The sequence below is a fragment of the Taurulus bubalis genome (genome assembly GCF_910589615.1).
Source record: "Taurulus bubalis genome assembly, chromosome: 19".
Taxonomy (NCBI): domain Eukaryota; kingdom Metazoa; phylum Chordata; class Actinopteri; order Perciformes; family Cottidae; genus Taurulus; species Taurulus bubalis.
Genome location: NC_136607.1, coordinates 12,289,015 through 12,304,987, shown reverse-complemented (window position 1 = coordinate 12,304,987; position 15,973 = coordinate 12,289,015). Strand labels below are relative to the sequence as shown.

General features: G+C 41.6%; 1 protein-coding gene across 1 annotated transcript in view; it reads left to right on the top strand.

Annotated features, from left to right (window-relative positions):
• unc5cb (unc-5 netrin receptor Cb) overlaps positions 1-15,973 on the top strand; it is a gene marked incomplete at both ends in the record, with an annotated part of 101,388 nt that overhangs the window by 60,146 nt on the left and 25,269 nt on the right. The window contains 2 exons of the mRNA XM_079235552.1: positions 4,132-4,275; positions 9,481-9,584. Of these exons, the coding sequence (XP_079091678.1) occupies positions 4,132-4,275; positions 9,481-9,584 (248 nt within the window). The remainder of the gene's footprint in view (positions 1-4,131; positions 4,276-9,480; positions 9,585-15,973) is intronic.

The following is a 15,973-nucleotide window of genomic DNA, read 5'->3' as shown; positions in this document are numbered from 1 at the left end:
GAGCAGCAGGGAAGGCAAGTCTTATGCGTGTGAACACATGACCATGAACCACTCTGATTTGAGCTGAGACCACCAGTTTTCTGTGAAATAATGAGGACATGAAAAGAGACCATAGATTCAGGTCACTTGTACAAAATGTGACTGAGGAAGAGACGAGAGCAAAGAAGGTGGTGAGAAGGAACAAAGCTTGATGGTAATTCGCCTTCTGCACAGTGATGATTTAGCTTCAGATACTCCCCCTGCTGTCACCTGAACACCAGAGCATTTACCTCCCGGTGTTGAGGGCAGGTTAGAGTTCGTCGTGAGCAAAAGGAAAATTGATGAGTGAACGAGTAGCAAATTAATTATAAGTAGGCACAGCTACAGTAGTGTAATATACACTGGAGACAGCTTGTCACACTCTCTGAGAAACGAGTTAGAAGATCAAACGAGTACTCTTCATCTGGCCAGATAATCCGAGCACTTACCCCCCTTCCCTCCTCTTTCAGTGCTCCTTCAATGACCAATGCCTCCTTTTCCGCCTGACTGGTCTGATCAATAATGTTAGCCTGTGCTACCACTAAGGAGCTAGACTAGCTCATTTTAACGACCACATTAATAATATATAATCTCCAATGAGGCTCCGTACTTCAGCCTATTAATGGGACCTATTGTAGAATAATTTCTACTGCTAATGGTCACATTGACATGTGTGAAGTAGCCCCTCAACGCTGGTCCTGACATGGGCCATGCTTGCTTGCCCCTCTTGATTGCCAATTGAGTCGAAGTCTGTGTGTGTCTGTTTTGTTGTTATCTTTGTAATGCTATACAGTGTACTGAGAGCTCCTAGCTGAGCAAACACATGAAGTCACTGGATGAGGTCAGCAAGCCCACATCAGAGCCCCGCTTATCTGCCGAGTGATGCTTCTGATGTGTTTCAAGTGCAAAATGTCAGGAAGACTTTACTCATGCTTGAATGAAGTCATGAATTACTCTTAAAGTAGACTTTATAGCTGGTCGTCATCGTTGCTTGAGGCTATCTTATGGTGCAGAGGGCTTGTTCTAACATCAGAGAGATAATTACCCGCTATAGAAGAACCTTCTTCAGAAACACAGACAGAAAAAAATTAACTGATTCTGGCGCGTGTTTTACACCCTTGGAGAATTCCTATCTTCTTATTGTTTCCACTATATTGATTTGGCCTCTCCGACTCTGTGTGTGATGTTCTAACATCCATCACATCCATCCGTGGCGTTCTCAAACTAACAATACACATCCTCTCAGACACATTGGCTTACAGTACAGACAACCACAGATACACGCCCTTGGACTCACACATGCACGTGGACACATACACGCAGCAGCAAATGTGCACACAACAGACGCGGCTGTTCTCTTGCCTGTCGGCACACTGTGTAAATTTTACATGAGAGCTAAGCTGGTGTGTGGGATGCCACTCTGTCTGGTGTGTGTGTGCCAGAACAAGGAGGCTGTGTGAATGCACTCAACCTGAAGTAAAATGGCATGTTAATTTTTTCAGCCACCCGGTCTCTTTGAATTCAACCAGAAATGTAGACACATACAGTGTAACCCAACTTGAACTGTATAGCAGATCTTGAACCTTTGTACAAATTGTGTGCATCCAGAAGAGGAGAATAAAGGTGGGCTCATGATTAAAATATGCATAAAAAGATCAAAACAAATCTATTGACTGCTAAGATACTGTCAGTCTCCTGTGGAATTACTTTGCTTTATCAATAAGTATTCATTGATATTTCTATTCCATTGTAGCAATATCTATAATAGCAGTTATAAACATGTATATGCTTTGTGATTTGGACTTTTTACTGGCACAATAAACTGAATGCAATGTTTGGGAAATTAAAGGAGCATAACAGTTGTCACGTTTCCACATTAAACCATCAATGTAATAGGTAAAAATTGGCCAACAGATTATAGGCAGATTTGTCTTGATACATGTATTGCATTATGAGTGAGCTTTTACAAATTAAACTGCACCAATTTTTTTCCCAATATTAGATTACTGACAAAGGCACAATGTGTCTCAAAAAGGTCCATTTCATGTCTAGCTCAGCAGGTAGCACAGTGAATCACAAAATAATGAATTAGATTTCAGGCAAAGATTGGGTTACTGATTGAATGAACATTGGTACACGATGAGTCACTGATTTGTGACACAAGGCAGCGCATGTTAATGGAGTCACATCAACCACACACGCCATCTCTTGGGTAAGCTCAGTTAAAAAAAAAATCAATGTGAATGGTGACTTATTAAATATACTGGAGGAGCAATAGTTTAATTTGTTAACAATTAGGCCATTAAAGAAGTTATTAAATCGGCGTAAAATAACACAGGTTTGATTAAGGATCAGGTAACAGTAAGAATCATCACCCACCCTGGACATGCACTGTTTGCTCCCCTTCCATCTGGAAGGAGATACAGGCCAATTAAAACATGCACAGACAGACTACAAAACAGCTTCTACCCACAGGCTGTCAAATGTATATACACCAAATACTAGTTTAAGTTAGCTCACTAACTAAAACATGACACCTTTGTTTGGACAAGCTACAGTTTAGTACTGAGCTAACCTTTCGACAACACGGCCGCATCATTAAATCTGCAACTGCCCCCTTTTGAATTGGCATGCACTCTGTGTAGCCCTTTTAATTTGTGTCCCCTCAAGAGACATCCCCATCCCCGCCTCCCCATTGTTTTTGAATTAGCAGGCAATGATGTGCACTAAGGACAGAGAGTTGGGGATGTTTGAGAACACTTTTAATTTTTTTTTTAATTAACTTAAGACAGAAGACAATTTTGTAGAAAGAAATGGCAATATATGGTTAATACCATACAAAGACAACAGTGTGCATGTTCATCAAACTCTGTATTGGATGTGCAACAGAAGACTCCCAGTTTCTGTCATAATGTCAGCTAACAATTAAACACAGCTACAGACCTAGTCATCTCTAAAACGGGGTAACTAAAGAGTGTGGAAAAAAGCTGCAGGGATAGTGGTTTGTAATGCTGATGACACGATCTGATTTATAGTGGACAAAAAAAATAAAATGTGTTGATGCATTATTTCTGGTGGTAATGGTGTAGAGAATGTTTCCAAGGCACACAAAAGGCCCTTCAACAGGACATAATTTGAATGCCACAGTCCACTTTCACATTATTGCTGACTAGGTACATGACCATGAATGTTCCAGGAAAATGACATCAACTTAACTTTTTCCAGTGGGCTGAAAATCCTCCACATTTATACCTAACAGAGCAGCACTTTGATGATGAGGTGGCATTGGCTATTCACAACATGTTCTCAGCATGTTCTTGTGAGAAATCTACAGTACTGTTGTCTCCTGACCTTATACCATGTATCAACACATAGAATCATTTTCCTTTTTATTGTGTCAATCTGGCTCATGTTGGGTTCAGATACTATACATCAAAGTGTTAATTGTCTCCGAATATTTTTAAATACCATAGTACAATGAGTTACTTTAATACATGTATTTATTTTTCCAAGGACCTCATTGTACCACCAGTGTCCTCACAAATATCTCATTCAATCAAAACCAGATGATGGACTGAGCTTCAATCAGGCATAATATTGCATGTGAAGTATCTGTAGCTTCAGTAAATGCTTGTGCACCACATAACCCATTAATTTATATATACACACAATTCCTATGCATGGTCGACATACACACACTGCAGCAGCAGCGTAATCCGCTCTGGAGGGGCAGCTGTGGGTAGAAGCATTTGTTTTGAGGATGATTTGTTTGTTTGGGTCCTGGCACCCAGATGAGCAGTAATCAGAGGAGTTAGCAAACAGGATTGTGGTAGCCATGACGCCGGGAATCCTCCCCCACAGGGCCCGGACCCAAACAGCTCAGCTCTCTGGCTCTGGAATCGGGGCCAGACTAACACAAACACCCAGTGTCAAAGCATGTGATGCGACTGATTTAAATTTGTCTGATTTGTGATTACAAAGTAGTGCATATGATATAAACTGATCAATTTTGGTCTGTTTCAGTTCATTGGAGCTCGTTGTTCTCCGTTGATCAGTGCTAATACGTTCCTTATATTCCCCCCCCCTTTCAATCCTTTCTGTCTTTCCTCACAGGACTGGTAGTGAGAGAGGCCAGCATCGAGATCACTCGACAGCAGGTGGAGGAGTTGTTTGGGCCCGAGGACTTCTGGTGTCAGTGTGTTGCCTGGAGCTCCGCAGGGACCACCAAGAGCCGCAAAGCCCACGTCCGCATCGCTTGTGAGTATTCTCCCCTCTCTTCATCCTATTATTCAGTATTTATCTTCTCTCTAATCTTTGTATTCTTCTCTAAACAAAATATCTTGTCTGCCAAGGAACTGCATCTCAAAGACTGACTTGTGTATCAGGACAGATTTACAGATTCTGGAGATAGAAGCAGTGGAAAAAGGTCTTACTAACATGGGACTCAAGTGTCCCTTTGAACTCGAGTTGGTAAAAAGCCGACATCTGATTCTCTTTCCTTGTGTACAGTATAAACCAGTACAGAGGATGGGGAGAGCTTCAGCAGTGTATACACAGTAGAGAGGCACCGGCACTTGTTTATACCAGTGTTACCTCTTTTTTATGTAGGTGGTCCTCATTTGTTCTCTGCATTTGTGTTGGTCCTCCTAGTGAAATGCACAACACAACTCGTTTCCAAGTAAAGAGAAACATTCTGTTGCCTCTAAAGTTTGGGCTCGTTTTTTGTTTACAACTGTTTCCCAAAGGATGTGCCAATCAAAATCTGAAAAGTAATGAAACCCCAGAGGACATGGTGAGGAAAGCAGAGATGTAAGAGTAGTTCAAGTTGTGACAGCAAGGCAATGCTACTGCAACACAACACATATTACATAACACAACTGCTTCCAAATTGTTGTCAAAATTCCACCTGAAGGGACTTCTTTTGTAGTATCAGCTTGATCACGCTCCGCAATTTCAATTCCTGATGAAGTCACTTCAATTGTCACTTCATTGTGGCTGACATGTGGCAAACAGACACAAGATGCAACACCTACTCGCGGCGCGTATTGTCGTCTGCGTCAAATGTTTTGGTCTCACTGCTCGATAGGGATATCACTGTTCGGCTGGCAATTTACTGTTAGAATGATTTCATTTTGACTATACAGTTTGGCAGAGTAGCACAGTATGGAGTCAAAATCCATGGTTTTCAGGTGATTTAGAGGTAGTTTGCAGTCATATTTCCTTCCCTCTCCATTTTGATCTCTCCTAATTCTCCTTTTCTTTCTCTGCATCTATATATCATTGTCTCTCTCTCTCTCTCTCTCTCTCTCTTATGATGTCCCCTGGTTTTCTGTACAGTTGCTCTTTGAGTTCAGTGTATTCCCTCTTTTTCAAACACCGGTAGCTCTTCTCATTACTGCTTGCTGCTGTTATACTTGCCTGGTGAATCAGAATCATGCCTCTCAGTCTCCCCCGCCGAGCCCACTCCCGCTGCTCCACCTCCTATAATCACCCATGATGAGCAGCCTTCGAGCACTAACCTATCCCTCAAATCACAATGGACCCCTCTTCCCCTCCTATTAGCTTCTGCTGAATGGATTAGCTCCTCTACTGTGCTCTCTCTTCAGGCAGGCTTCTTCAGAGTCAGACTCGATCCTGTTAGGCTAATGGAAACTGGGCTTGTTTTCCTCTCCTCTCCCATCATCTAAACATATACAGTTTAATCAGACAGTGAGTCAGCGCCAGCCTTGGCAAGTTAAGAGGTTGTTGTGTTGGAGAACTGTCTCTCAGACTTTCAAAATGGCTGGACTGGCGAAAAGTATTGTCAGAGATTCTGTGTGCTTGTTGTAGGGAGAATGTGTACATTCCCCGTGATTGCCTTTTCTTCTTGTGACCTCCACAAAACCATTTTGATTGGCCTCCATCGTTGGGGAACAGTGGTTGCTTGCCAAAGAAAGGCAATAAAAGCAGTGCATAGAACCAAATTAAATAAATGAAACAAATCAACTGAAATGCCTTTCAAAAGATTGTCGAAGGGTAAAGTTTACTGAGAAAGCTGGAACATGATTTTCTTGTTTGTAGCTTTATAATTTTACGAGTACAAGTCGTTTCTGGTCACTGCTAATCTAGGTCTGCATTAGTACCTCATGATTTACTAAGCGAGGAAGTTTCTGAAGTGTAATTTAACATGAAAAGTAGCCAAACATACAGTACCTTCTGAAGGTAACGTTGTCATATGTGTATCTTTCTGAGGGCGAGGAAGGCTGGAAGTGTTTTTCTGCCAAGGAAGGAACGGTCTGACTCCCACAGGAATGTCGACTTAGCTGCCCCACACCCTTCAGTGTCCCACAGTATTGTTCAGGGTTACGAGGAGTGAGGAGAGACTCTAGAGGGGGAGCATAATTTAAACCCACATCCAATAAAATATGCAGTGCAAAAATAATCACTTGCATGCTATGCTTTTACTGTGTTTCATTAAGAGGAATGTCTAGTTTGCAAAGGATGATGAAATTAACAAAACAAGCACTAGGTGTTTAATTGTGGTTAAGCAAGCTGTAGTTGATCTGCTACAACAAGCGAATAAAACTAAACTAAAAAGCAGGAATATATCACATTTACTTATAAACACTGGCCAATGCAATTAATTCTAAGAATTACATTCAGGCTATTCTGTGATGTTTATGTTCTGTACAATAATTGGTGGTTGTTGTGGAAGTAACAGACTCTGGTTTGATACTAAAAGAATAAAATAAAGACGGAAATGTCACGATACAAACAAGTTTATTATTGGGCAACAACACATTTTCGTTTTGATTACTTGGCTTTAAGGAGGTTATTGAGTATGTACTTCTTCTCATGATAAACCCCATAATTATAATTTAAAACATGTTTGAGCCAAACTAAAACCTGCTCTGCACCGTAGACACCACCGCCAGTATGGCTGCTAGGCATTATGGGCCACTCCGCTACAATGAACAGCCAGACTGGTATTCTCTCCAGTATGTTTATGGATAATTCATATTTTATTTATTGGCTTTGGTTGCAGAGCATATATAGTACTGTATAACATGAAGTGTGTTCCTGTGTAGGGGACAGTGTGCCTGCTGCTTTTCCTTACCTGTCATACTTCTTCTTTTATCTTGTGGAGGCAGTTTGAACGAGCGTTCATCTCTACATTGTAGTTTTGACATCAGAGCAACAGTAGAATGACTCTCACCACTTCAAACAGCTGTGCCCCTTTGAGACAGAGTTGTGCTGCCTCTTTTCCTTTCCTTACCTTTCCATCTTAATAAAAACAAACTGTTGGTCCTTGGATCAAATTCCATAACGCTTTATATGTCCCACAATATGCCCCTCCAGTCATTCCTTCTTTTAATTTCATACCAGACTTTTACAGAAATTGCTTTCAATTCGACACTCACGCTTTCAGCTTTTATAATGCATTGAAATTGTGGCGTTAAGGTTATTATTCCCCTGAAGTCATGCATACTCACAGGTGGAATTGGGACAAGGATTGCATTTGTTATTTTAAAGTTCATTTTTCCAAATAAAAAATGAACCTTAAAATGACTATATATATTATTTGGGGCCTCCAGGTGTAGCCTGATCATATATTCTGTAATACGAACAGGATCTAGTTTCTACTAGAGGGAAAGTGGAACCGTTAGCTGAACAGTGAAATGTCTCTATTTAAGTATAATGTGTCATTGTATAATAGCTATTGAAAGCAAGAGATGCAATCTGTAAATTTAACCTCTACTTGTATCATGTTTTAGGGATGCTTTATTTATATTTTATAGTAGTGATGCATATAAAAAGTCTATAGTGAGAAAGCTCTGTCTTTACTATATCCATTCACACACATATCTCCATCTCCCCTCACATTGAACAGCAGTTATTTAAGTTTTCAATATTTTAAGTATTCAAGAGTATTACACTGATTATGTGCTTTCTGCTTCAACTTCTGAAGTACACATTCTGCCATGTGTCACTGCACATCTGAAGGTGCTTTCAATCGACTCTTATCTCACATTTAAACCTTGCATTCCCAGCCAATGTGCTATTGCAGAGGTATCTTATACATCTTATGGAGGTATATTATAATAAATATATATTTTTTAAATCTTAACACACAATGTCAATAGCAGTGCCTCGGCGACTGTGGCTCAGTGGGAGAGTAGGGTCGATCTTCAATCAAAGGATCGGCTGTTCGAGCAGCTCTGCTAGTCCATGTCGATTTGTCCTTGTGCAAGACACTTAAATCCGATTTGCCCCTGCAGGCTGTTCCTGCGGCGTGTGAATGAGTATGAGTGGTTAGATAGTCCTAATGTGCAGGTAGCACTTTGTGTGGTACCCCCCTGCCATCAGTGTATGAGCAGATGAATGATGACCAGTAGTGTGAAAGCAGTCCGTTACCGTTACTATATTAACAGCGTTCTGTGTATAAGAACGGCCATATAGTTTCCACAGATTGAACCAGGGTAATTTATGGGTTTGTTTCCATGGACACGGTTAGGAACTGAAGATGTGTTGGTATCAGAAACTTGGATATCAAAAGTGAAGTAAACACAGACCCCCAACACGCAAAGTCAAAAGTCAAAGTCAGCTTTGTTGTCAATCTTACTCTGACGGCTTTTTTTTGCAGTTTTTCTAGAGCCTTTTAACATGTATGTTTCCTGCTACGTTCAACCCTTGAAGGTCTGGGCTTCTCTATATCCTCTCAGCTTGAAGTCAGCGCACAGATATCCTTTTCAACTTGGTTTAGCTGGCTCTTCTGCCATGTTTGCCTTTGTTAGCAGGACTGTTTATGCCAAGAATATTGCAAAGACTGTGGAAATGGTATTAGTGGAGTTTGGAGGTTTGATTGTAGCTTTGCAGCTTTGCAGCTTCAGTAACTCCAACGTTCCCAAATGGTGCTGTAACTCCCATTAAGTCCTCTTCTCTCCCCTCCCCTCTGTTTTTGTATAAGATGTCCACCGCTCCTGTCTCAGTCTGTGCAGCAGGTTATGATATATGTCTAATGGGCTTTGGGTTCCAGTGTAGCATGACACCTTCAGTAATCCTGCCCTGTCAGCTCCACTATCCCTGCCTCGCACTACTCCGTCAGGGCTCTCACACCACAAAAATATTAGTTTTTCATTGGCGGGTGAGGGATCCCCTTCTATCTATCTTCTCTACATCTACTTCAGGGAGGTTTATCTGTTAGCTGAAGGAGAGAGGGAGATAGAAAGAAAGCATAAATCTCAGTTGCTGTTTCTAACATTCAAACATACACTGTTGTGTACTGCTTTTTTAACAGTGGCAATTATTATAGATGAGTTACCCTGCCTTTTTCTTCTGATGATTTATTGTTAGGATACCAATATTATATTATTGATTGACTCAGTATTTCATATTAAACATAGCTTTAAAATTGCCCTCACATTTACCTGTCAATGAGATACAAGTGAATATTGATACACAACGTTCTTCTGTGCATTGTAGACCTGAGGAAGACGTTTGACCAGGAGCCTCTTGGAAAGGAAGTGTCACTCGAACAGGAAGTGTTGCTCCAATGTCGCCCACCTGAAGGCGTCCCAGCTGCTGAGGTAAGGTTCAAAACACATTTCATGGGGCCATTGAATTGTAGTTGTTAAAGATAAGTTCTAATATGCACTTATACGTTATGTTCACCTTAGAAATGCAGGCAGTTGTGATTATCCAGACTAAGCCCAGCCAAAAGTTCTCAACTCAAATCCAATGAACTGACTGCCCTGAAAAGAGGTTTATGTGAAGAGCTTCACTGACAGTTTTTAGTTTCAGCTGAAATGTCAACATCATTTCTGGTGTGATTCTTTCTCTTTTTTTCCTATATAATGGGTAGCTAAAATGTCCAACTCTCCCATCATTTTATATTTCTATATGTATTTATTAGCATGTATTATATGTTTTGATTATACCAGTCAATGGTTCTGTTCTTTCATGAAACATAAAAACTGTGTTGATAGCAGAATGTTCCTCAGTTTTTAACTCTGCTCATTCCAGAAGTTGTAATAACACTGAGTAAATCTGACACGGTCCGGCGCTCAGATAAGGACATTTTTCCACCACTGCCTGGGCTATTTAAGCTGTTTGGGTATTTCGTCCGGTCACTGCAATTTGGTCAGAGGAGAAAAAAAGTGTAATTATCTGCAGTGGGGGAAAAAAAAAGAATAAAAACCAGTTGTGTCCCCGTGTTACCTTAGCTCAGCCAATATCACCTCCCTGCTCTACTTCCTCTCTACCTACAGTAGAGCGCTGTTACCGCTGCATTTGAAAAGGCTCAGTTGTGATTGCAGCAACATAAATAGAGGATGAAAGAGTGGTTTGATGGGTGGGAGGGGGGGCTTTAGTGTTGTTTTTTTTTTGTTGGGGCTGTTGGGCCTGAACTCTGTAAAGGCTTGTGATTGACCAGGAAAAGCCGAGTTAAGTGAGTGGAACTGCACAGCATTTATCCCCGCTCAAAGTGCTGACAGGCTAAATGGACCAAAGTTTGGGCCTGGCACTCTGCAGACTCTCCGTATACAATCCAGCTTCAGTCTGATAGTGTTGCTGTAACAGTCATATAGCACGGGTGATTTTGCTGCCTGTCTGAGGTCTCTCTGTCAATCCTGGATTGGCTCTGTGCAGTGATTAAAGACTCAGCTGGGGTCCAATCATGACACATCTATGCTTTATGAGATATAGAGTTGCTGTGGCAACCTAGATTTTCAATGACGGGTAAATAAGAGGCTTGCCAGCATTTATAGTTTGTTCAGTCTGGGTAAAAATGTGTGTGTGTGTGTGTGTGTGTGTGTGTGTGTGTGTGATCAAGTAGAATCAGAACAACAAACAAGAGGACAAATAATGTGTTGTTAAATTCTACACGGACAAATTAAAGTTTTATATTTATGAAGTCAAAATGTAGGATATGATGACGGCATTTGTAGCAGGCAGTTCATCTCTTTCTTTTAAAAGAAAGAAAAGGCTAAACTGCATCATTTTCTGTATTCTGACTAAGAGCAGTGATTGTTTACTTTTCCTTCTATGATCAAGTTGGATGTTGTGTGTGTACAGAGGCCCTTTTCCAACTCCTTTAATTACTCACACTTACCTCATGGGTACAAAAAAAGACAACAGTTCCGCTCCACAAGTTGTTTTTCCTCGCTTTTTTCCTCTCCCAAAGTCAAACAAAGCTGCCTCAGTGGGAAAAGGGACAAAACCGAATGCTGTTTTTTCATCTGTGTTTTTCAGGCCGGGAGAAAAAGCCTCAGAGAAAAAAAGCAGATGGGCTAAGTCTGTGGTTACATGGAAGGATCTGTCATATTTCACCCACTCTAAGACAAAAAAATAATATAGAGGGGATGAGAGAGGCTGAAGGCAGACGGAGCGGAGCTGTTGCGGGTTGTCGGGGTTGGATCCGGTGGGTTGTCAGGCCTCCAGTGGGCTGTCAGTTCGCTCTGGGCTTCCTTCACAGGGCTTTGCCTTGCGAGGGAGAAGCTGGAGGAATGGCAGGCTCCGACTGAGCCATAAAACCCATACTCTTAGAGCACTTTTGTTAAATCATGTGGACTGTATGTGGTGGGCATTGTGCTGTTGTGTTGCACACACATATACACACACTGCACATGAACTGTCACATCCTCACTTTTCTACATGGATTTTTACATGTCGAGGCACCAGCAAGGACACTAACGCGTCTGTGTGTCCAGGCTCACATGATACCATGCTGCCAACATCTCAACTGAGCACTGACAGTCTATTCATCTATTCTATGGATTGAACAGTGTGATTGTGGCTGACCTGCTGGCAGAAAGACATTCACTGCTGATGTATTGCTTCCTCATTTGAAACTAGAATAAAGGAGCTTTTATCAGGAAAATGTGTCATTTATGTTACACACATTTGTTTTCCCTCCTAACTAACATTATAATAGTTAAATGGTTGCAAGCACTGACACTTTTACTTAAGTTTGAATGATTTTGTTGAGATCAGCTATATTGCCACGTTGTTGCAGCTGTTTTAGATGAAGAGTTACAAAGCAACTCACCCACACAGAAACATTTTCAGAGCTGCAAAGCCCACGTTCCCGACAATCAAAGTAAGTCGTTCACAATTAGTTTTGATCTCAGATTACAAAGTGGAACTGCGCTATTTGATGTGATCCAGTGTCAGTCTTGTGTTCCCTCTTCGACTTTCCACTTTACAGATGATTTACATTATAGGTTTTCACGATGGTTTACCACAGTAATGACGTTCTGTTACTCTATTTAAGAGGTTTTGAGTCTTTGTTGGCGTCCTGCAGTGGCTGTTGCCCCGAAAATTAAACATTATGCTGAATAATCAGGCTTGCTCCTGTGATGATGCAGCAAATTTTCATAACCGAATATATGAAACAGTTATTATCTGACAGAGGTTTTTACATTCACAGTTGAATTTGAGGTATCCTTATCTTTGACAGGTTAATCAAACATACATTGATTTTCTAGTGTCCAGATAGTCCCGGAGTTGTGGAATACACGCACGCACACACACGCACGCACACACACGCACGCACGCACACACACGCACGCACACACATACGCACACACACAAAGAAAACAAGCAGCCGGCATTTATTTTGGCTCTCCTTGCGGCCATTACCAATGAAACTTTGGCCTCAAAGGACTGCAGTACTGCGAGTGAGGTTTCTGAAATAGCACAAGGATTCAGTCATGAACATCTTGTATGGTCTGAATACATTAGACACTCACCAGGCCCCCTAAAAGTCATTGTTACACATTTCCATTGCCATGAATATTTGATATATACTTAATCAAAAGCAGAAGGAAAATGTAACCGTTGAGACTATTATTGGACGGAAGGGAGAAGGAGTGATTTGGCAGGAAAGGCTTGGTTTCTGTATTACGTGGGCTCACATGCTGAGCGCTGGCCATAGATAGAGGAAAGGTAAAGATAGGGTTGGAAACTTTCCCTCAGCTCAACACTGATCATTCTCTTTTAATACCTCCATGGAGCTCTTTCATCAACATCTTAAGGGTCTCTACAGAAGTAACAATGCCCTCTTTTCATACTCAAGAACATGTGGCAGGCTCATAAAATTGACTTAAATCTCCTTGTGAAAGAATGCAGCTTTATTGTTCCTCTCTCTTTTCTTCTCCCATGCTTTCCATCTCCATCTCCACTTCAGAGCACTTGTCACAGCCCCGAGAGAAAGACGAGAGTTCAGAGGTGATGCAGCACTGTGAGCTGCTGAGCCTGTTTCCATGGAAGCAGGTTTTTAATTCAGGCATCTCCTCAGTCAGCCGGGGTCCTGCCGTGTTATCATGGGTAACGAGTCATTGATGCTCTGCGGGGAAGAGGCCCTGCTGCCATGATTAAGTCCACTGGCTTTACTGAGAAGAAAGCTAGGAAACGTAAAGATCTTTACTTCACACTCCCTCATCCAGAGAAATGAGAAAACTAAATGTGATGAATTTCGACAGCTGGAACGGCAGCCACAGCCAAATTCAAGAGTTTCACATTTCTGTCAATCTATAGAGATTATGTTATTAAGCTAGAATTATGTTTTCTTACCTTTTTGTTATTAACTAAATGTGCCTGTAATGCATCTCAGCATTGACTGTTCTGTTATTAAATCTAATCTGGCTCTAATATCTTGACTGTGGCTCTTTATGGAGATCCAGCATCCACCTTTTCCACACGTCAGACCATGTTAACGGCAGTGATTGCTGTTGATTTTAGGTCCAGTTCCACTTAATGGGCGATGTGAAGGCGTGGCACACGCTGCCGCTCATCGGGTCACCTTGTCAAAAAATAACTGAGTTCTTCAACCCAGTCGACATGCTGCATTCGTAGTTATGAGGGGGGCCAGGAATGTCAAGAGTAACAACACTTCAGTGCCCAGTGAAACAGGAAGTGCGTTATCATTTAGTTTACCCATGGGAGAGAAAGTGTCAGGAGGGCAGACCAAAACCCCCCGGCAACCAATCATTTGCCCTTTAGGCACCCATCTGTCAATCACTGTAGTTTCCCTTTGCAAAGGCTGTGATTTACTCTAATAGCTCAACATGTGTGAGCGCTGTTGTCCTCTATAAGTCTACTGTAACCTCCGATGGGTCAGGCCTTGACAAACATTGAAATGTACAACGTTGGACCCCAGGGGGTGCATGTAATCCATCGGACCACCTCTGAGAAAGAAAAGAAAATATAATTAATTACAGGAAAAAGACAAGAAGCACTGCTTCGGGCTCTAGAATGATGCAAAGATAAACTGACACTAGAAAACAAATCCAAGAAACTACTACATGTATGGGCTACTGGAGTAGCGTGTTGAAAACCTCCTTGCCATTCTTTTTATTTTGAATTAGTGATCCACCAATACAGCTTCTTGTTTTACAGTTCCAAAAAGGGCAAAAAATGATTAAAAAAATCACCTTTCTCTACGCAACCTGGAGTCATACGGAAGGTGAATTGCTGGCTGCCTAGTGGGATTTTCTTTTAACATGGCAATGAGAGGTAAATGATGGAGTTCTCATTCTGAGATAAACCATTTATTCTTCACATTAAGCTGATGCTTTTATCCAAAGCAACTTACATTGTTGCTCTATACAACATAGACACAGAAACAAGGAGCAATTAGGGGTTAAGTGTCTTGCTCAAAGACACATTGACGTGGACTAGCGGAGGCGGGGATTGAACCGATCCTCTGATTGAAAGACAGGCATGCTAACCACTGAGCCACAGTCATCTTTATCACTCTAAACAAAATTAAACTGATCAAACTGAACTTGTGAAAGCATCTTTTATCCTTACTTCTGAAGGTTGTATTGCATACAAAGAGAGTTCTGGCCTCAGTGCACAAAAACCCTGTCCCTTGGTGGAGTTATCAACTGAGCTTTTCTAAAGGCCAGAGGAGACTTGGGGAGACCAAGGACTGCATGCACAGTTCTTCATCTTGCAAAGCTTCAGCCTTAGTAACATTACTACTAGTTCATTTAATATTTTACATAAAATGGCATTAGTGTGCCATGCCTCTCTGCAGCCAACTTGTCCTTACCCACCCACACTTGAATGTAGCAAAATATTTTGTCTTAAAAATAAAATGTGCAGTATAATGGCAGATATCCTATAGTTACATCATCACCATCAAAATATAATCAACCGTTTTGTGGACCAATGATGATTCATATGCCAATTTATATAATAACCAAATACTTTTTATGCCTCCTAATCAACAGATAAAAAGAGAGTGGTGAAAACATAAACTCCTCCCACCTTCATGTTGTTTGCGCTGCAGGCAGAGAGGTGTTCTAGGAATCACATTTTAAGAGGCATCCGAACTGTGCAAGAGAAAATGGAGAGAGTTGTGTTGCAGCAATGAATCGTCTGGCTGGAGCTAGTTTAAGAAATGGCTGTTCTCCTTCAGCAGACTGTGGAGAGCTTGAGGCAGGACTGAGCTGGAGGAGGCCATTACTCCTGGCTCAAGTCTCAGATATCTGTCTTCTGCATGGACACCGGAGCCCCTCCAACCTCTGTTACCTCACCCTCTCTCCTTCGCCCTGCTCCCTTCCCATTCCAGCTCCTCCACATACACATCCACCGTCACACATACGGATATCGATACCAGCAAGTAATGACACACACCACACACACACACACATGAACAAACAGTCTGCTCATCACACCTCAATATATCACATCTTAGTGCATTTCAGCTTCTTAATATTTACACAGCTTGTATTTCCATTCTTGTCATGCAGGCAGATGCAGAGCATATGGCTTGTTGTCTCATAGTAAGTGATTGAATAATCAGTTTGTAACCTTTCGTGGTTCATTCTCCAGGTGTGTCATTCAAGCCTGCGGCAGAGTATATGCTGCTGTGAAAGAAGGGAAATGAATAAATTACATCGGATGGATAGTTAGACTTCGTGTGGAGGAGCAGGAGAGCTCATAATGACTTCTCTGTAGAGGAGGCTCA